The sequence below is a fragment of the Rattus rattus genome, chromosome 1 (assembly GCF_011064425.1).
Source record: "Rattus rattus isolate New Zealand chromosome 1, Rrattus_CSIRO_v1, whole genome shotgun sequence".
Lineage (NCBI taxonomy): Eukaryota > Metazoa > Chordata > Mammalia > Rodentia > Muridae > Rattus > Rattus rattus.
Window position 1 is genome coordinate 176,839,105 of NC_046154.1, and position 22,630 is coordinate 176,861,734.

Sequence of the window (22,630 nt, forward strand, 5' to 3'; positions counted from 1 at the left end):
AACTTGTCATAATAGCTGATTCCCTGGGGTTTCTGATAAACAGGCTTAGCCTCTATTAAGAAAATTATCAGGAGACCAAAAGATGTTTACTAAGAATAAAGCAGCCTGGAACTGGTAATTAATCCTTCCTCACTGCTCAGTGTTGATTATGTCCTCGGGAGCTTGTTACAAACTTGAGAACCAACAGTTCAAGATAGATTTTGAAAATTTCAAGAAGACCAAGTCAAAATAAAGGGAACGACTCAAGAAATTATCCATTTTTACAGGAAGAAACAGAAGTGATATTAATTTGAAAACAGAGAACAGAGAAGTTTGAGGAATTATATTTTTGCTCTAATTTTATACTAAGACAAGTAGCTTTATCTGTTCATCCATCCATCCATCATCCATCTAATCATCTATCTAACCATCCATCCATCCATCCATCTATCCATCCATCCATCCATCCATCCATCCATCCATACATACATACATACATACATACATACATCTAATCATCCATCTAACCATCTATCTATCTATCTATCTATCTATCTATCTATCTATCTATCTATCTATCTATCTATCTATCTATCCATCCATCCATCCATCCATCCATCCATCCATCCATCCATCCATCCATCCATCTATCTATCTATCTATCTATCTATCTATCTATCTATCTATCTATCTATCTATCTATCTATCCATCTATCTACCTACCTATCTATCTACTTAAACAGAAGCTCATATATACTATCTGGTTTCAAACCCATGAATCAGAAGGTGGCCTGATTCTGACTCTCCTTCCCGACTACCTAATTTCTGAGACTTTAGGCATGGATCATTGAGTGCTGATTGTCAGATGCTGGTACTTAAACCCAGAATTATGCATATGTTAGGTAAGCACTCTACCAACATTCTCATCAAGTCTTGGCTTTTAAATTGTGATAAAAATAAGACATCGTTTAATCACTGGTTTAATAATGGACATTATGGAAGTATTAGTTCTGAAACTAATTTTAAATATTCATCCAGAACTCTCGAGGAAGCTCTGATAGGCTATGTCTATCTCATGCTTCCATTGTGTGGCAATGTATATATGAAACCTAAATAATAAGAGAAGAAAAAGAAATGTTATATATTTCCTGGATTTTTATCAACCTATTTATTATTCTAAAGAAATCAAGAGCCTTAAAAATACCAATAATAATACAGGTCTTAAAATAAAATCTAAGGAGGTGAGAGCTATTATTTTCTTCATCTCCCAAAGCCGCTCAGACAAGCTCAGTATCATGCAGAATCTGGGAATCAGGGAAAATATAATTGGCTTCCTCTTTCTTATTCTACATGTAATGTTAGATCATTAACATCTGATCATAACCATCTATGGGTAGAAATAATCATACAGTATCTGAGTGCCTTGGAAGAATAAAGAGTTTATGGAATGACTGACTGAGTGCAGAACATTTCTGCTAAACAGAGCTGGTACATGAAGCAAGATTTGACCTTTCAAGTCATAATCGAAAGTTGTCTCCACATGAAGGATCAGGAAAATGTCCTGCTGCAGGGTGGCCTCTATTTTTTGAATGATATTCACAACTTCCTACCATACTTATTATCACCACTTCCATTCTAAATAAAAGTGGTTGCAACAAAAGGAATATACTGTGAATTAAGCAAAGAAATTAGAAGCAGCTGGATGGTGAAAATGATGCATTAAGAGCTCTTAATAACGTAGGTGAAGAAAGACATTTTAAGGGCAGAGGAGTTTGGGAAAATGCTATAAAGAGAAGGGGAAGGTCCTGAGAACAGACCTTCATTATCTGCATTGCCAGAACCCAATTGGCTTTAGGAATGCAATACATCTATTTACATTGGTCATATATGAAAGATTCTTGATGCATACGAGTCAGGCTTCTAGAAGTCTATAAAATAGAATAGAGTAAAACATGCTACTTTTATTTTCTCTAGGACTTTCATAGTCCTGATACTAAGAAATATAAAAACTACAAACATTATTTTTTCCTCCCTGTCTGTAATGAAACTCAAATTTATAAACCACTTCCTTTAAGAAAAGTTTAAAACATTTTTTGGGGGGTTGGGGAATATCTTGTTCTTATGTAATTTGATTTCTTGGGCTCTGTTAGATAAAAGAGGGGAAAATGAGCTTTTATAGAAAGAACACTCAGATCATATTTATATATTATTTCTAGAAATACTCCTTTCAAAATTGTTCGTGCAAAGGGCTCATTGTTCATTGTTATCAAAGCATTCCAGGCAATCTGAATAATTTTGGCTATCTTTTCTTACACAAAGGGAGACAGTTAAGTCTTTTGTAACATTCGAGATTTCAGTTAACATTAGTGAAAAGGGAAGCATGTAATCCAAGACATGCAAAGTGAGGGGGAATTATTCCTTCTTAGTCTATTTACTTAAGAAACCCTTGCCTACAATAACCTCATGCCCATTCCCTTCTTTTCCTACCTGGCGAATTCGTTATAGAAGAGACATATGAAAACCAGCCTTTCTCTACTTAAATGTTTTAAGGTGACAGGTTGGCGATTATAACTAATTAGCATCATTGCAAGCTTCGTGTGCTGTGTAATTTGGATTATGCAGCAAAGCTTGTGTGACCATAAAATAATGCGTGGTTTTTAAAGACAGAGAAGCATTCTTCAGAGTAGGTTTTGCGAACAGAAAGTTGAGTGTTATAAATTACACCTCCCACAGACCAGAATTCATATCCATTGGTCAGGGGTAAATACCAAGGACTCTGTATGCTCAGTCACCCTGTGCCACTTCGTCAAGTCGGAGCCAAAGGTAAGTTTTTACACATGCTTTCTTCTTTCTCCCCCTAGTATAACAGCCTTTAAAAAAATAATTCAACATGCTTTAAGGTCTCCTGCTGCCTTTGATCGATACAGTGGGTTTGTTTTAATTTTGCTGTGGACTGTTGATTGATATTACTCTTGGAAAATCCAAAATTGTGGATTAGCTTAGGTATTAATAACATTGGGCAAGAGAGTTAATCTTAATAGTTGTAACAGATGGGAATAAAATTATAGTGGTTTGCAATATATGCCTTCAATCAATATCCCTTACACTAACCATAGCCTTTGACAGCAGAAAGACAATCTTGATTGATATTGATTGAAATAGTATGCAGAAGGAGAAAATGGTGGTATTTCATCTGTTTAAAATGTATTGATCATTATATGACACTTTACATGTGGTATCCTTTTGTGATAAATATTTTAAAGTTTTAATGAAGTTGATGTTTCCAGACTATTTTAATATGATGTAAAGTGAGCCAAGAAAACCTGAAATATTCAACTACATGAAATACAAATATAAATGTATGAACAAAGAAACATCTTTGTGACAAAACATACTTAGATACTCTTACCAATTGTACTTCACACAAGCTGCCTGTCCTTGTCCTGATAGATTTTCTGCAAAGGCTAAATGCTATTAAACACTCACATGCAGACATTCGAATTACAAAAGGAATGTAAAGAGAGAAACAGTATTAGTAAGTGCAAGTTTTCTTTAAATGATGGAATGTGTTAGAAATGTGCAGGGGACATTCTTTTCCGTGATAGCCATGCTGATACTTCACACTGGAGTGGGAGAACATGGTTCATAGAGGATTCGTGAATCGTGCTGTCCTACTAAGCATGACTGTTGGTTATTGTTCGTGAGGATTCTAAATCCTCAACCTGTAAATCTACATTCAAAGGCAACTGAAATAGAGCCAAGTTCAACCAGTGTGAATTTTACAAAATATTTGGAGAAAGCATGGGAGAGGGAAATAAGGAACTATTTGTCCTGATCTTGTTCTCGGAGGAATCAAAGATCATCCTGCTTATGTGAGCTTCATAAAAGCTTGTTTCAAGTAACTGAAGGTGCATTTAAGTCTCAAAGTGATAGATCCCCTTCTACAAGTGCGCTCAGAGGCAGTAACATCACAGACACTGTCCTTAAACTAGAAAATGAGTCTCAGATCATAAAATCTTTCCATATTTCACATTGAGCAAGAAAATCTACTGTCTTGCATGGTGAACAATTGATTATTAGTGAATATTCTTGATATTACCAATGTAAACATTGATTATTAGTGAATATTCTTGATATTACCAATGTAAATACTCAAAATTAAGCATGAGGAGTTATTTATCTTTTATTCTTAAATTTCTATTATTTTTATTCTTTTATTCTTAAAATTCTATAATCTAAGGGATATGTACACACAGAACAAAAAACATTTGAAGCAATTATGCTAAGACTGTATTGGAGGCATTCCAAAGTCTCATATTATAACGAGAAACAAATTATGCTTTCTCAACAATTACGAAAGAAATGCTGAGTCCCTTTTATGTGTGTACAAACCCCCTCCTAGAGGGAATTTGGCAACTATTGCCTTTCTGACATGTATCATTGTTGTTTTCTAAGTCAACATCTCGGTTATAGATAATTAAAACAAAATACCATGACATTAAAGTGACATTATATACTCTGTTAAAACATCAGAAATTACTGCATAAAATATTAATTTTGAAATATATCAAATTGTATATGCATTCAGATTTCCATGTCAACAAAGGACCGATAGGAGAAGTTGCCTTCATTAATTTGTTTTGAAAAGGGAAAGCCTTAGGCGTGGGTGCACAGGAAGTGTATCAGTAGCTCAGTAATGACCTCTGAGTCTCCTCATCTGAACAATGGCAAGATGATCAATCTCCATCTTCATCATCATCCTCATCACACATCTGTACCCCAAAGTCAGTGAGAGTTCTAGGGCTTCTTACATGGTACAGAGAGCTCTAATGCTTATAATTATCAGCTAACAAAAGGCTTTGGGAATCAGTGCATTGCAAACATTTCACATCCTAGCACATTCCTCCCCATGAATAGCGTGAGGCATTTTTCACTGTAGTTTACATTATAGAAATATGAAGATGCGTGTGAATGGAACATTTGGCTCCTTGAAATTACCAATTTGCATGTGTTGTTTTTAAATTATGTTTTAAAGAAAGATACCAGCTTGAGTTTTCTTAATTCTGACATTGATCAATCATTTCTATTTACTACAAACTATTTCCAAGATATCATGTTTTGTCTTTTACATTTTCTGTTTAAGAAATCTCTAAAGATGAGAATGGCAGCAAGAATTGTCCTGGTACTTATCATCATTGATGCTACATTGGCCGCACCAACCACAGAGCTCTTTAACTATGACTCAGAAGTGTACGATGCCATCTTGGAGGACACGGGGACCTTTTATAACTATGAACACATACCTGACAACCAAGTAGAGGTAATGACATCTCATGCTCGAGGTTTTTAAATCCATTGCTTGATCACTGATAAAAGCTTTTTTTTACTGTCAAATATTACATTTTTTATTTGTAAAATGTATGTATTTAATCAGTTACTTTTTAGCAATAGATTTTGCTTACTTCTAAACAAAGGTTGGATCTCAATTTCCCATAAATATTTGGATACAGCATGTGCAACTTTTCCAATGTGAATGCGGGGACAGTGTTTTGGCTTCCAACAACAACAAAAATGGCACCGTCTGTGTGTGTGTGTGTGTGTGTGTGTGTGTGTGTGTGTGTGTGTGTGTGTGTGCGCGCGTGCGTGCGTGTGCACACAAGTGCACATGTGGGAGAGAAAAATTTGGGAAAGTTGTCTGTCTACTTCCACCATGTGGGTTTTGGTGACCAAACTCAGGTAACTGAGGGTCTTTCTATGTTTAGCCATCTCCTTAATCCAATAAACCAACAGTGTTTTCTATCAGTTACAACAGGTACATTTTAAAAATGTAATCAGCAATGCTGAGGAAAATATGAAGAAAATACGTGAGGTTAAAGACACACAAGAAGAAAAGCAAAAGCAGGCAAAAAGAAAAAGAAAGAGAGCATTCTTGTTTAGAACTGTGCTGAGTACCAGAAGGAAATGTACATTTCTGAATGGTTAATTTCTCTCCCCAGCAGTAGAAGAGGCTTTGGCAAGGTTACAGTCTGTTACATAAATCTAATATGACATGTTTCTAATTAAAGGCTGGGCTCCCTTACACTTTCACAAAACTAAAGGATACAGGCTAATTCTCATGAGTCAGAAAGCAAACAGACCTTGAAGGATGATTAATCTGCAACATTGGCAAAAATGTAGATATAAATAAAGAAAGAAGAAAATCAGATTAGCCTTAAAGGATCATTGTAAATTTTAAACTCTGTTTCGAGTGTAAATCCTTGAATTTCTGCTTTTTATGGCCATGACTATGAAATATCAGGGCAAGATGAGACATTTAACTTATATAAAATTTAAGATGCCAAAATATGATACAATTCATGTTGCTCTATGAAATAAGAATCAGAACTTAAAACAAAACATTCACACTTCTCTCTTACAATCTCAGCCTAACTTTCTTCCCATATTTTATCTCATTTTTCTTCTGTTTTTAATAAAGTTTTAGTCTCTTAGCAGTTATCTGCCAAGATGAACATTTTAGCTCAGATATATTTGATTCATTGCATATTTTAAAATAGAAAAGAAAGGAACCCAGGGACTAAACATTTAACTATTATCACCAAAGAATTCTGTTTGAGTATTTCTGAGGAGTAGAGTAAGAACTTTGTCCATTTCTTTCAGAAGAACCCAATGCATGGTATAAGAAATACTTATCTAGTTCTGAGTCTTTCAGGTAAGACTGTGAAAAATATTTTTTTTGGAGATAATACCCTTTATATAAAATTTAAAACTAGTCATCGCTGTCAGAATCCTGCACACTGTCCTAACTCCCCCGGATATTCGGGGAAGTAAGTGGAGTATCTCCTGTTGTCAAGTTGTTTAAGGATACGTCTGTATAAAGATGATTTGCATACAACCTTCTCTCAATGAACAAATTCCCACGTGCCTACTATGTGGTAAATGCCTCAACTATTGCCTCACGCTAATATCCCTCCTCTGTGATAGAATTTTATTTTAAAGCAGAGCCCATGCTCATTTCATTCCTCAAGGAAATTTTGAAAAGCCCTAACAACTTCCATTGAACAGATGTAACTTTAAAGACAAAGCCTTTAAAGAACTTGCCTAAGATTTAATGGCAAGGCTGCATCTACAAACAATATTACCTTAAAACAACAACCACAAATTCTATCTGAGCAATTCCTCTCCTTGCTTCCTACATTTTTCCATAGTATTTTTTTAACTTGATATTGATTTTAACTGAACTGGATTCCAAATGCTCCGACATCCCTAAAAGTGCCCAAAAGGGATTCACCTATGTTGGCATAAATATGAAGTAGAAGGATGCCTTGTAGATAGCATTGGCTATAAACCCATTTCTCTACAAAAGAATGTCTCAGGACTATAAGGAATGACTGAGCATAGACATTCTACAATGTATGTTTCAGCTCTCGAGGACAGCCTAAACATGAGCATATATTTACATGTGATGTCATATTATGTTCATATCACATAGGTAACATATATCTCCTGTGGTTCTTAGGGAAAAACTTTTTTGTACTTGCCTAGATGATTCATCAAAGAGCGTAGCGTTTGAATCTGATAGTCTTTGTGTAGCTTAACTATTTCCAATGACCATGGTTATTAAATGTTTTCTGTCTAAATTTTAGGTTATGGGTAGTTTATCTCTCTTATGGTAAAGGGAACTCCAAACTGTCTTAAAGAGAATGGTGACCTGTGAGTGATATCTATTTCTAGGAATATATTCCATGACAACTGTGGTGCTGGTGGCATTTCCATTCTTCATCAGCAATCTATAAGGCTCCACCCAAATAGATTAGTTAGTCCTATGCATTTAACTTTTCTTATATGGATCCCAGGTCTCCAATAAGAAGAAGCATTGTCCTAGAGAATTCAAGAGGGGTTGTTGCTATAGTTGCTGTGAAATATCAACGATTGTTGTCATAAAATTATAAAAAATAAAAAAAATGGTTGTCTTTTATCCCCACTAGGTCTGACACCATGGTGCCCCAAGATATCTACTGGATATCTTACCAGAAGCACACATTCCAATTCCGTGGCAGCCCAGACCAGTTGCCCCACACTCTATTACACTTAAATCTACACATGAAAGAACACACAACACAATAACGTTAGATCCAACTGGTAAGATATAATTACCCACCTAAACATACAAAGCCCAGTACCATCCATCCCTTAAGAACATTATAACAACCTGTAAATACACAGAGTGGAATCTTAACATCACCTGCCATGACTTCTCTCCCTCTCTCTCCTGTCTCTTCCCCCTTTCCATTCCAGTCTCCTCTTCCTTCAAACTTCTCCCCCACCCATCCTTTCTCTCATTCAATGACAGGCCTCCTTCTATCCTGAACCTGCCCCTCACCTGTACTTTACAAATTCAATGGGGAGAAGGTTCTGGTGAAGTCACCTGAGTCCTGAGTATGTGACAAGGCAGCTGTTCTTGAGGGAGTGGAATTAGCATCAAAATACAGATAACTCCGGGGCAAACCACAACAAACGATGACACTTGGTGCTCTTATGAAGATATAAATCTTCATGAGTTATTCATAGGACAGCCATCTTTCCAGTCTCAGTCATAGGAATCGAAATGTTTTATCTTGTTTTATTACTTTTATTTTTTTTACAGTCCAGTCATTACCCTTCTCCCGATCTGCCTCCCCCACAGTTCCACATCCCATTCTTGCTCCCCCTTGTGTCCAAGAGGATGTCCCCACCCACCTCCCCACCCCTTTCATGACCCCCACTCCCACTCCCTGGGGCTCAAGTCTCTCTAGGGTTCGGAGTATCTTTTCTCACTGAGGCCAGACCAGGCAGTCCTCTGCTGTATATATGTTGGGGTCTTATATCAAATAGTATTTTCCACCTGGTTGGTGATCCAGCGTCTGAGAGATCTCAGGGGTCAAGATTAGTTGAGACTGCTGGTCTTCCTATTGGGTCACCCTCCTCCTCAGTTTCTTTCAGCTTTTCCCTAATTCAACCACAGGGGTTGCCAATTTCAGTCCATTGGTTGGATATAAATATCTCTATCTGTTTTAGTCAGCTGCTTGTTGGGCTTCTCGAAGGAGGGCAGTCATGCTAGGTTCTGTCTGTAAGCACACCACAGCATCAGTAATAGTGTCAGGTCTTGGAGCCTCCCCTTGATATGGATCCCAAGTTGGGCCATTGGATCCTAAGGAGGTCATTGGACCTCCTTTACCTCAGTCTCTGCTCCATTTTTCCCTGCAGTTCTTCTAGACAGAAATAATTCTGGATCAGAGATTTTGATTGTGAGATGGCAACCTCATCCCTCCTCTTGATGCCCTATCTTTTACTCGAGATGGACTCTACAAGTTCCCTCTCTCCACAGTTGGGCACTTCATCTAAGGTACCCTACCTGAGAGTCCTGAGAGTCTATCTCCTCTCAGGTCTCTGGTAAATTCTAGAGGGTCCTCCCAAACTCCTTCCTCCCCCTGAGGTTGCTTATCTCCATTCACTCTGCTGGTCCTCAGGGCTTCTGTCCTGTTCCCTCCCCAATACCTGATCATGTTCCCCCTTTCCCCTCTGCCTCCCCTCTCCCACTCAGATTCCTCCCTACCTCTGCCTCCGATGATTGCTTTCTTTTCCCTCCCAACTGGGATTGAGGCATCCTCACTTGGGCCATTCTGCCTGTTAAACTTCTTGAGTTCTGTAGATTGTATCCTGAGTATTCTGTCCCTTTTTTGGCTAATATCCCCTTATTAGTGTGTACATACCATGCATGTCCTTTTGGCTCTGAGTTACCTCATCCAGGATTATATTATCGAGTTCCACCCATTTGCCTGTAAAACTCATTATGTCCTCATTCTTAATAGCTGAATAGTATTCCATTGTGTAAATGAACCACATTTTCTGTATCTATTCTTTCATTTTGGGACATCTGGGTTGTTTCCAGCTTTTGGCTATCACAGATAAGGCCACTATGAACATAGTGGAGTACATGCCTCTATGGTATGATGGGGTATCTTTTGGGTATATGCCCAAGAGTGGTATAGCTGTGTCTTCAGGTAGATCTATTTCCAATTTTCTGAAGAACCTCCAGATTGATTTCCAGAGTGGTTGTACCAATTTGCAATCCCACCAGAAATGGAGGAGTGTTCCCTTTTCTCCACATCCTCACTAACATGGGCTGTCATCTGAGTTTTTGATCATAGCCATTATGATTGGTGTGACTTTGCTCCTTTGCTAAACCTTAAACCATTAAAATGAGTGTTCTTGTTAGTTTATTTTGCCTGCTCACAATTCGGGAACTAGATTTTTGTCTTCTTCCTTAGTTTCTTGTAACTTCCTTTATCTTTATTTTCCAGTTGTCCAAAGTCATTGTGCAGATTTTTGGAAGCCTCATTATACATTGTTTTAAATTATACATTGCCTTTTACAATGTCTGAAATGTGCGATCATATATAAATACTAAGAACAACAGCAACAGAAAGAAATGTAGGCAAAATTTCCTTCTTAGGAATGATTTTTTTGCTTTTCTCCTTCAGTGCTGAGGACAGTCTTTTTTGTCATGAATTTTTAAATGTGTGTTTTGCTTTCTTTAATGAATATTTCATGCTTATTTAGTGTATGCATTTAATAGCTCAGTTCATCTAGCATGTTTAAATATAAGTTACACATTTTTTTTTAATGAAAAGGCCATGAGTTTTCAAGACAAAACTCATCAAGTAGTAACAGTGGAACAATGGCACTGTTTTGTGCTTTTGTAAATCCCTTCAGTGTTTGGTCTAATATAACACAGCCTCTCTCTGTAGCTGCTTTGGTTTTCAGTGTATTAGGATGTTTTGGTTGGATTCTGAAAGAGTCCACCTTGACATAGATACACAGTACAAAGGGCAGAAATATTTTAGTAAGGGTTTAAGAGAGCTATGATAATATTCGTTGCTAGTCTAGAGATGTTCAGTATGTCTCACTGCAGATATTAATTGTGAAGCCTCATCAATGAATTTTCTGACACTGTACCCTAAGACTCATTGTCTAGCTTCACTTTGGATGAGTGACTTAATTGTAAATGGTTTGATTCTGCCATGCATTGACTTTTTGAAAAATACTTGTTTGTGAAGTTAGGCGAATCTTTCAAATGTTCACTTTTACCGTCATCTCCAAACAAAAGACAGTTGATAGCATCACCGAGCATCTCAGAAAAGTCATTAAAAGATGAACAAGCAAGGAACACAGGGAAAGTATGTATTGGGATGATTTTGTTCTTACAAAGTTGTTTCAAGCTTTAAATAAATTAAGTCTGAGAATGACATTTAGAGATGATGAAGCTGTAAGATTCTTGGAAGGAGTGAAATTATTTCAGTGAGACTGTAGGGATGGGGAAGGCCGGGAGAGCAACTTTATTAGCTAACAATGGAAAAGAGGCTTTTCTTCTCCTGTCATGATCATAGCATGTCACTCAATGATCTAAGGACAAATGCTTATGCACAGTGACCCAAGATCCAGCCTTTAGACGAGTCAGAGTATTTCTGCTCTCTTTATAGAAATGAAATTTCACTTTAGACAGTAAAAGTTACATTCAATTTTCAAAACTGAAAATTAATCAACAGCCTTTTTATCTAATACATTTTAACTGGAATACAATTACATCACTTCCTTCCCTCCCTATACTCTCTCCAGCCACTCTAGAGTTGCTGTTTCCCATCATCTCCTCAAATTATAAATTTTCTTATATTGTCATTCTTACAACTAGATACACAGACATGGAAATGCAGCCTACCAAGTCTGCCATTTCTGTTGTTTATGTGCAATTGATTTCTGTACATATAATTCCAGGGCTGACCACTTCATATTAGATAGTAAATCAGGTCACTCAACCTTGGAAACGGGGAACTTCAATTCCCTCAGCACTACTTGCCTGTAGCTCTTTATCTAGGTTATTTTGTATTGAAATATTCTTCAGCTTTTCTGATAATATTTAGATTAGTATTACTATTACTGGTCATTTCACTGGGTAGCAGAATATAGGCTATGATTTAATCCTTATGTTTCATTACTACTGCTACATTTGGGCCAAGTTTATAGTACACGTTAGCATTTCGAACATGAGGATTTCATGAGCAACACATTTCTATTAAAAGAGAGATTCTAACTCATCAGCCTGAGTTAAACATTCTTTTCTCGGTTTGATGAAAAATAAAAGTGAACTTACACTTTCCCTATAGTGCCTCTGGTTGAAGGAAGGGGAGTGTTTCACAGATGAGCTTACAATGAATTATTCTGATCAATACTCTGAACATTTATTTTATAGAGTTTTGAACAATCTAATTTTTATTTTAAGATGCAATAAAACTGTACAAATGAAATGCCAGGAAATGTCAGAATCCCGGTGTCTCAATAGGAAAGTATATTGATAAACATTGTCAATAATTTCCTTTTGTTTGTCTTATATTTTTATGAGATTATACACATAAATTGATTCAGACTATTCATGACAATAAGATACTATTGTACTGCATAAATATAGTAACTAAAGACTAGAGTTTTGCTCAAGGTTATTTACCCAGAAAGTTTCAGAGTGACATTTAAGCTGGATCCTTTCCTTGCCAAGGCAAGAAGACATTGGCACTAACCACCTCTGTTACTTTTCAGCTTGATCTCCAAACTTCAGTTCTTTTAACTATGTCCAAATAGTGCTTTATGTCCTGTGAAATTAAGTCATTAGGAAAATAACAGCTCTCAAGTGATTATAATTGGTGCAGTATCACAATGAGAGTCAATGTTGTTAAAAGCTCAAACGAGGAGAAAATGTATCTTTCTGACCTAAATTCAGCTCATGGAAATTCGAGGAAGGGCTTGCCACACTTCTCTCTTACTCCGTTCCAAGGTACACAGAGGAAAGCACAGCATTTCCTGTCAGGTGTTCACAATCACCACTTTTAAATAATTAATATAGATTACTATATTAGGTTTAAAGTAAAATTACATATTGCCAAGCATATCTTCATGCCAGTGTGTCAAATTCATCTGAATACATCATTAGCATCATAGGCTGAAAGCTCAGGGCCTTTTAACACTGAGGAATTCAGTCGTTGACATAGTGGTTATTAAGTAGTGCCAAAAGTTATTTGCTCAATGATGAGATGTATTTGGGGAGACAGGTAAATTCATGGATCCATTTTTATCAATAAAATCATCAGCGATGGAGTAAATCTCCAAATGTCATTTATTTCCAAACACTTTTTCTGAGAATGAAAAGAAGGGAAATCCATACACTAAATAAGATTGCTGAGGACCAAGGCTTACTAGTTAGGAACTGACAAAGTGGGAAGGCAAGGTAAATAACTACACAGTTAAATGGTTTTGTTTCTGAATCTGTGTTCCTGGGGTGTTAGACTGAACATGTATACTCTAAAGGTGGCAGGAGATCTTAACCCATTTCTGTACCCAGGAGGCACTCTGTCACCTTGTACAATAATAGGAGTGAGATTGCCTAGAAATTGGGTGCGTGCTTGTCCTACCAATTATATGACTTTAGGCAAAGTCTTTACATCTGTCTCAATCTCTACTCCTAGTATATCTTTTGACAATTGGGTAAAATAAACATGATAATTGTTTAAGGTGGAGCCTTGGGCATAAAGAACATCTAATAAATGCAGTTAGTTTTATAATGGGCTCGTTCAAAGAAACTCTACTGAAACTTCTAAGAATACGATCATGACAGATTCCTCATGGGAAGGGTGGACCTTGAGTAACAGTTAGTGTTAAACTCCACTGTGCTTTGAGCACATATTGATCAGGCCACCCCTTTCTGTTGCTCAACACTTATCTGGAAGTCAGTCTGGAGGTTCCTCAGAAAATTGGACATAGTACTACCTGAGGACCCAGCTATACCTCTCCTAGGCATATACTCACAAGATGCTCCAACATATAACAAGGGCACCTGCTCCACTATGTTCATAGCAACCTTATTTATAATAGCCAGAAGCTGGAAAGAACCCAGATGCCCTTCAACAAAGGAATGGATACACAAAATATGGTACATTTACACAAAGGAATACTATTCAACTATTAAAAACAATGACTTCATGAAGTTCTTAGGCAAATGGATGGAACTAGAAAACATCATCCTGAGTGAGGTAACCCAGTCACAAAAGAACACACATGGTATCTGCATTCACCGATAAGTGAATATTATCCCAAAACCTCAGAATACCCAAGATACAAATAGGTCATTTGAAGTTCAAGAAGGAAGACCAAAGTATGGATGCATTAGTCCTTCTTAGAAGTGGGAACAAAAATATTCAGAGGAGGAGTTATGGAGACAAAGTTTGGAGCAGAGCCTGAAGGAATGGCCTTTCAGAGACTGTTCCACCTGGGGATCCAGCCCATATACATACAGCCACCAAACCCAGAAAATATTGCTGATGCCAAGAAGTGCATGCTGACAGGAGGCTGATATAGCTGTGTCCTGAGAGGCTCTGCCAGAGCCTGACAAATACAGAGGCAAATGCTCACAGTCAACCATTGAACTGAGAACAGGGTCCCCATTGGAGGGGTTAGAGAAAGAATTGAAGGAGGTAAAGGGATTTGCAACTTCCTAAGAACAACAATACCAACCAACCAGAGCTCCCAGGGACTAAACCAAAGAGTACACATGGACAGACCCATGGCCCCAGCTGCATCTGTAGCAAAGGATGGCCTTGGTAGTCTCCAGTGGGAGGAAAAGCTCTTGGTCCTGCCAAGGCTGGACCCCTCACCTCCAAATGTAGGGGAATGTCAGGGCGGAGAGGTAGGAAGGGTGGGTGATTAGAAGGGGGGATACCTCATAGAAGACAGGGGAGGGGGATGGGATAGGGGGGTTATGAATGGGAAACCAGGAAAGGGGATAAAATTTAGAATGTAAATTAAAAATATCCAATTAAAAAAGAGTAGACTTATGAATAAACAATGTAAACACACCAGAGGAAAGGAAAACATATGAGTGAATTGCAGGAGTGGGATGTAAAGTTGTATGATTCTATTCACAAAATGCACATAATAAATTCTCCATGAATTCCTTATCATCATGAATCTGATCAGTGTCTCAGGTCATTTACATAAATGAATGTAATGAAAGACAGCCCAGCAGTTTATGAGTGTGTACTCTTCTTGCGGTAGGGCTCAGTTCAGCCCCAGAACCCACTTCAGGAGCCTCACAACAACCTGTAACTCCAGCTCCAGAGGGATATGATGTGTCTGGTTTCCACAGGCACCAGAACCCATTTGAAAAGATCCACACAAAGACACACACTGAAGCAAAGAGAGGGAAGACCTGTATGCCTCCAAGGAACCAGAAACTGTGGTGAAGTTTCTAGTAACCTTCATTCAAGGTCATTGGAAAGAACTTGGAAGAAACTCATACCCTAGCCAAAGCAATTTCCCCCCTCTCTCTGCTTACTGGCACACTGGCTGGCAAGCTCAAGCACGAGCACTTGTCTGAAGTTCATTTTACTTTCTGCAGATTTGTTGAATTGACATTCCCATTTTTCCACCCAAACCCTATGTTTATTAAACTTGATGTTGCACCAAGCGTGTGTTCTATCAAATGCCACTCTTAGGTGACATGAAGGATTTTTCTAATAGGCTTCAAGGATGAATACCCTTGAGGAAGGTGTCCAGTAGTTTCCCCCCTTCCATCCTTCCATGAAACTCACACAGTGTGGCTTCTGGAAGTGTTTGCCAGTGACTCGCACTTCCTCTAGTTTTAGTTGAGGAACTAACCTCAGTGTATTCTTCAATGGAAGCTTCTATAGCTATTTCATAAAGCTTTGGTTGAGTAGTAAAAGCCAAACTCTACCTCAGCCGTTCAACTGCCCAGGATTGAATTAACCTTCCTGTCTGCTGTTACACCTGTTACATTTGAGAAAACGCTTCTCTGGGTCAGGGATTCTCTGATTCTCTTATTTGATTTAACATTTGAATTCTCTCTCTCTCTCTCTCTCTCTCTCTCTCTCTCTCTCTCTCTCTCTCTCTCTCTCTCTCTCCTCTCTCTCCCTCTCTCTCCCTCTCTCTCCCTCTCTCTGTGTCGCTGTCTGTCTCTGTCTCTGTCTCTCTGTCTCTTTCTATCTGTTTCTTTCTCTCTGTCTCTTTCTCTCTGTCTCTCTGTCTCTCTGTCTGTCTCTGTCTGTCTCTGTCTCTCTCTCTCTGTCTCTCTCTCTGTCTCTCTCTCTCTCTCTGTGTGTGTGTGTGTCTATCCCTCTATCCCCTTTCTTTGTGTGTGTGTGTATGTGTGTGTGTGTGTGTGTGTGTGTGTGTGTGTGTGTGTGTGTGTGTGTACATAGGTGCACACATGGGGAGGTTAGAGGACTAACTGGGGTATCAACTCTCATTTTTTACTTTGGTTAAGACAGGATCTCCTTTCTGTTTTTGTTTTTGTTTTTGTTTTTGTTTTCTACTGTAGTTATGGGCTTAGCTGGTTCATGGACATCTCCCAGTATAAGTTCCAAGATTAGAGATGCTCTTAAATGTCTAGTTTTTTTTTTTAATGGGCTTTTGAAATTCCAACTCAGGTACCCTACTTGTATAATAAGTCATTTACTAAGTAACCCATCTAGTCAAGGCTGAATTACTTTTATAGCTTTAAAATTGCCCAGTGTGAAAGATACACTCACAACACTGAACTCAATGTGTTGGCAAATGAATTTAGGTTCCATGTTGAGGTACTTTCTACTTTTTAATTTGGATAATTCATTATATATAATCTGTGATGCTCATATCTGTGGCCACACCCTCAAAGAAAAATGATTCCCCCTTTCCCAGCATCTAGCAACTGCTCACAACTACCTAGTAAGGGGTAGCAGCCAGAGATCAATCACCTGTGGTGGGAAACACAACTTGGGGGAATTCTAAAAGTTGATAGCCATATCATGTCCAGGAGACAGTATATCCCAACATTCCTTCCCATCCTCCAGATCTTTCCACTCCGTCTTCCGCAAGGTTTCTTGAGCCTTAACTGAGGGGCTGTGATAAGCAAGACCCATTTATACCTGAGCACGCTGTCTCCTGTTCTAAGTATGACCACATATGCATCTTTCCATTAACTGTTGTCCACCATAAAGGAAGCCTTTCTGATCAACTTCAACAGGATCCCACACCTGTTGTTATAAACGTAAATATTTAGAAAGTAATTTGACAGCTCGAACACTTAGGTAAACAAGAAAATAGCAAATTCTACTCTAAGCTCTATGACCTGCTTGGCATAGGCTTCAAACACTATTAAAATCTCAAATCATGAGACTTCTTGTGGAACATTCGTCTACAAGAATACAGTTGGTTACCTCATAACAGGCCTGCCACTATGGCCCCAAAGGGAACATTTACTCTGGCAGGCTGATAGTGTGGCTTGCTGGGTCCAGGACAGGGTAAAACCACACAGGTCTTTTCCCCTCAGCAGCCTATATAGTCACTTTCTGTACAATGAAAACTAGCCAGGAGGGAAAAGATTTCCAAATTGGCTTGGCAGACAGAGGGTACAAAATGTGTTTTGTCCTCAGCAAGTAAGCAAGTGGGTCTTCCATTGTAGCTTTGGTGGGAAACTAAATGCAATCACAATGGCCTCTGTTGTTCTGCAGACTCTGGGGTCTTTCATTTTTGCAGGTAGGCTATGCTTTGAGCTGTGATTTTGATCTAATAACCCATGTCTTCTGGAAGTGCCAGTAATGTAGGATACATCCATTCAAATGCTTCTCTTTAATACATTGTATTCTGAAATGAATTAATGGATTTTCATAAGGCTTGTCTTACATCCTTGGTTTGCATTAGCCCATCTTCTTCTAACTCTTTGCCTTGCTATCTCTCTACCTCACTCCTATTGAATTATTTAAACTCCAGATTCATGTCCTTCTCTTTTTATATCACAGGTAATTTACTGTCCCTACAAATATAATTCTATTGGTTTGGCTTCTGTGGTAGGACAGTTCATTATGGCTTTTTCCTAGACCCATCCCTTTAATACTCTCATGTCCTCCTTGTCTCTTCAGTTTGCTTAGTATTGTGTGGTAGGGGGCAGGGCAAGCTTTCCTTCTATTTCTTCATTACATCTTTTCAGGTTTATTTTTTTCACTTTTATTCTGTTTTCTTTCTTAATTCTCTCATGCATCACTTCCCTATCCCAGTTTCCCCTTCCTCCATTCCTTTCAGCACCTCTGCCCATATGGAAGTTGTATGTTTAGTTTTTCTTTATATTTTTTTTGGGGGGGAGGGTGTTTTAAAAGAATATTAGAGAGACTCTACCAAGAAAAGCAACCTAGAATTTTTCATATTATCCCCCATAATTAAGCCAAATAAATCAAACACAGTTTTACAACTATTAGTATAATTGCACAGATCAGTCAGATATGGTTTCTCAAGATAAACCTATATTTGCTCAAAATAATTTTAACAAAAGATCATCACTTAAAATAGCACAACATACTTTTACAACAAGGTCCTTCCATATAGAAACAGTACTACCATTGACCAGACTTGCAAATCTTAAATATTTTCTAAGATTATTCATATCAATGAATATTTGTATAAATCCCAGTACTCTTTGATATAAAAAATACAGGATTGCATTTAGTTTTTTAAGAAGTTTCCTTCAGGGAGCAGATGCTTACAGACACATGTTAGTGTCTCATCGGTCCAGCCCTGAGACAGCAGTGTGTGCTAAGATGAACACCTGGAGTTCCAGCTGTGCAGGGCGCTGACAGTGAATGACACTGAGGATATCCTTATGAGCTTGAGAGTTTCCTCTCCCATCTCCCATGGCAACAGCTGCTGAGTTCTCCCAAACCCGTGATGCTGTGTCTGGGCTGTCATTTCTGGTATCTACTCTTCTGTAGAAATAAAATATACTCCCAAACACAGTCTACCATGACAAATATTGTAGTTCAAGGTTAGGAATCGAGGTACCAGGGATACACAAGTTACCGCGAAGCCAAAATTAAACCAACCAACCAAAAAAGAAAAAAAAATGATATAGTTTGTGTTGTTCCCCGGCACTAGGTTATTATCTTCAACTACAGTGATTATGTTTTGGAATATTTGTAAAGCTGGGAAAGACATAATGCACATATCATAAAGTCATAGAAAGCAAATCTGAATAAACAGATAAAGCAAAAAGAATAGAGACGCATATGAAATCATCAACGAATATTTACGTGACAGACTCAATTGTACTTTCCTTAGAGAGAAACCAATCATAGCTGAGGAGTATTTGTGGGGGGCAGGGGGGTTGTGCTTAGGTCCACATTTAGGTTTCTGAAGCGTAAGGAAAAAAATGTCCATCCTTCTGACAGACAGGTGTCCACAATCCCCTGGCCTCGCTTTTTAAAATGAATTGCTTCTAACTTCACATTGCAGTTTGAAGACTGTTAGAGAAAGGGAAAAGATGGGAGCCCAAACAGTTTTTATTTAATCACCAGGATAAATGTGTTACCATGCAGACGGCTCTCCGGGCACAGCATAGTGGGGTTAGAGCTTTGCAATTTTGCCGAAATGAAAAGGCCCTGCCTCTCCTTGCTTCAGAAGTCGCTCTTTTTTATTTGCAAGCAAGCAAGAACAAAGCACCAAAAGCTGTTTGGCCTCATTGAATGACAAACAAGACCTTACAGTTTTACATCACATCAGTGGAAAAACAATTATCTTGGGGAGGTAGGGGGAAGATGGGCAAACATTTTCCTACAGAGTTAAAAACTCGAGGCAATGTGTCTGGAATGTGTTCCTCCCTTTCGGAGGCCCCTCTATTCCCTGAAACATCTGTCTCAATTTCCGCTCTTTCTAGAGCCCACTTTTAGTCTCTCTGCAAAGCCATTCCACTGAAACTGCCTCACTGTGACCACACTGATGGAAACCGTGTGTCTTTCTGTACTTGCACTCCAGCTTCTTGGCTGGAGATTTCTGGCCAGGCCTTTTTAGCATCTCTGGACACCTCCTGCAATATCAAGCAATCTACTCTTAGATTCATGTTTGAAAGCAGGCATCCACACATTCACAGAATCTTGGCACAAAATTCTTAGAGTCACATGCATATATGAATTAAATGCATCTTAGACAAGGATTTTTAAAGAGTATACTCCATAAATCTTATCAGTTGCTTATTATGCTTGAGCATAAAAGTACAAAGACAGAGGTATATTCAGAGTTTACTAATAGGCCAGAGTATGAAATCAACCAATGGGCATACATGTAGGGTAGAAAGGGGCTAAAATAGAGGACCTAGAAAAACTAAATTTTTAAAATTAATACTATTTTTAATAAGTAATGAAATGTACTCAAATCTATCAAAAGAATAAAAATATGTCTGTCTTTAAAAATCACATGGTTATTGTAAGACAAGCAGTAAATAACTAATCTAATTTATATTCCTGTTTTTGAAATTGCCTTTCAGGTAATAAATAAATTAAAAGTAATTTGTGTGGTTTTGCTTTTCTAATGAGTGCAAATAAATGCAGATGGGTGCATGCTGGTGTGATCAATCACGAATGTGAGATTTCTGATGATATCCTGGGAATAGCAGAAACAAGGAGTGGGGTCAGGGTATTGCTGCTCCAAATGTCTTTAGCAGATCTCCATCTGAGGCTTAGAAGGTCACTGAACACACTCATCAAGAAATAGAAAGGAATAAACCCTAGCATAAGGGAAAGGAATTGAAAATGAGGGATTTCTAAATAACTTTAGAAGCAATAACTCATAGGAGAAAAAAAATGGAAGGCCAAAAGAATGTGAAATTTGAAAAAGTATTCTGAAAAAAATTAACAATTTATCATTTTAAATGGCTCCTATTGCCAAAGGTCTCAATAATGTCGATTTTAATATAATCAAATATTGTTGGAGTATTTAGTATCCACGTGGAAATATCTATAGCAAATGACACCCATAATCAAATTATGTAGTTTTCATGCCACTGTAGGTTTTGCCTCAGTGGGAAGATTAATTTACAATAAAAATTAACTGAGAGCCATTGCGGATGCCACAAAATCATTGTGAGGAAGAGAAGATTTGCTCTTCTGAAGTAAAACTCTAAAGGAAGGAAATTTTAGTCTGCATCTCAATTGTTATCTTCGAGGGATGATAAAAGTGAACTGGGCTCAGGATGAAGAGGAGACCTTTGAATTTTGTTCTGCATACTTTTGATTAAAGTGATTTTAATAACTATATATTAAAGTGGTATCATTTAAAAAGTGAAATATTTTTAAATCTGTCAAATGAAAAAAAAAATGAAGCCCAAGGAAATAGCAACAAAAAGGGGGTATTGAAACCAGTTCCTAAGATTTGAGAATCAACCTCCGAAAACAATAATTGTATTTCTGAGAAACATTGGTGGGGGAGGCACACTGTGTTGATTGTAAGAACAGTAGTGACATCTTGTGGCACAGAGGGACACATTTTATATTTGAACCATGGGCATAGAGGGTGATTGAGGTTACTGTGAAATTCTGTTTGTTTTCAGACTGAGAAAGTGACAGAGAGGCTTTCTGGGAACAGAGAGCTCCTCACTCCAGGCCCACAGCTAGGGGACAGTCAGGATGAAGACAAGGATGAAGAGTCTACTCCCAGACTGATCGATGGGTCTTCCCCACAGGAGCCAGAATTCCCAGGACTTCTGGGTCCACACACCAATGAAGGTCAGAAAAGTTAATATTGAACTATAAACAAATCCACTTGGTCATCTCTCAAAACTATCAAGTTTTAACTCATTCCACAAGGAGTCAACCTTGCCCGTGGCAAAAGAAGTCATAAGTCCTAGGGGAGGACTTACAGGTGTTGTATTGCTAAATAGTCATGTTGTCACTCAGCCTTGTAAATATTTATTCTTTTATCCATAGGTTGTTGCTATTCCCAGCCTTGGTCAGAGAAGTGTCTTGTTAGAGTGGGTAATGGTAATGTAGACTCATTTCTGTATAGAATGCTGATCATAAATAACTGTGAGTGCTTAGCCATAAAGGGGGCATTTACTACACTCAAGGACTCAGAAAAGATGTTTAAATACAGGACTGAAGACTGTAGGCCCTGGAGGATGGGAAGGATGCCCAGATAAACTTATAACTGCTCTAGTTACCTACACGTGATCAAGACAGTTAAAATTCCAGCATGGATGACAGAAACCCCTCCTCTACTAGCTCCCCAGTCCCTCAAGGGACAGATTCACAACTGTGTGCACATAGGCGATACTGAGTAAACTAAGTGTGTCAAAATAAATAAAACAAATGAAGACATATGAAGATAAGAGGGAGATGGGATAGAAGACAGAGAGGGTGTTATGCAGAGTACGAGGTGTACATGATGAGGATGCATGGTATAAATGTATGAAATCTTCAAAGAAGACACAAACCTAAAGTTAGAAGAACTTGCCAATTGTCAACCCCACTCCAAAAAAGAAGTGAATAACCCAAAGACAAAAAGAAAAATGTAGAATGTTGGAATATACTTTGAAGCGTGGAGTTACACGTGTATTTTGTACTCAGATATCAAATAGCCTTTATAATGCATCTTTGTCCTGAATCAAATAACCAAAGACTCAGGATGGAAATATTTGCCTGGCATCTTTACTTGATATCTTTCTGGGCCATGTATTTCCAAAACACAGCACTGGATGAACGGATGGAGAGTCCTCCTCTGAGATCAACACAGCACAGTTCAAACTTGTTCTACA

At 38.0% G+C, this 22,630-nt stretch overlaps 1 protein-coding gene across 1 annotated transcript in view; it reads left to right on the plus strand.

Annotated features, from left to right (window-relative positions):
• Positions 1–5,122: 5,122 nt before the first annotated feature.
• Epyc (epiphycan) overlaps positions 5,123–22,630 on the plus strand; it is a 31,151-nt gene continuing 13,643 nt past the window's right edge. The window contains exons 1-2 of the mRNA XM_032890782.1: positions 5,123–5,299; positions 21,428–21,602. Of these exons, the coding sequence (XP_032746673.1) occupies positions 5,135–5,299; positions 21,428–21,602 (340 nt within the window). The 5' untranslated portion in view covers positions 5,123–5,134. The remainder of the gene's footprint in view (positions 5,300–21,427; positions 21,603–22,630) is intronic.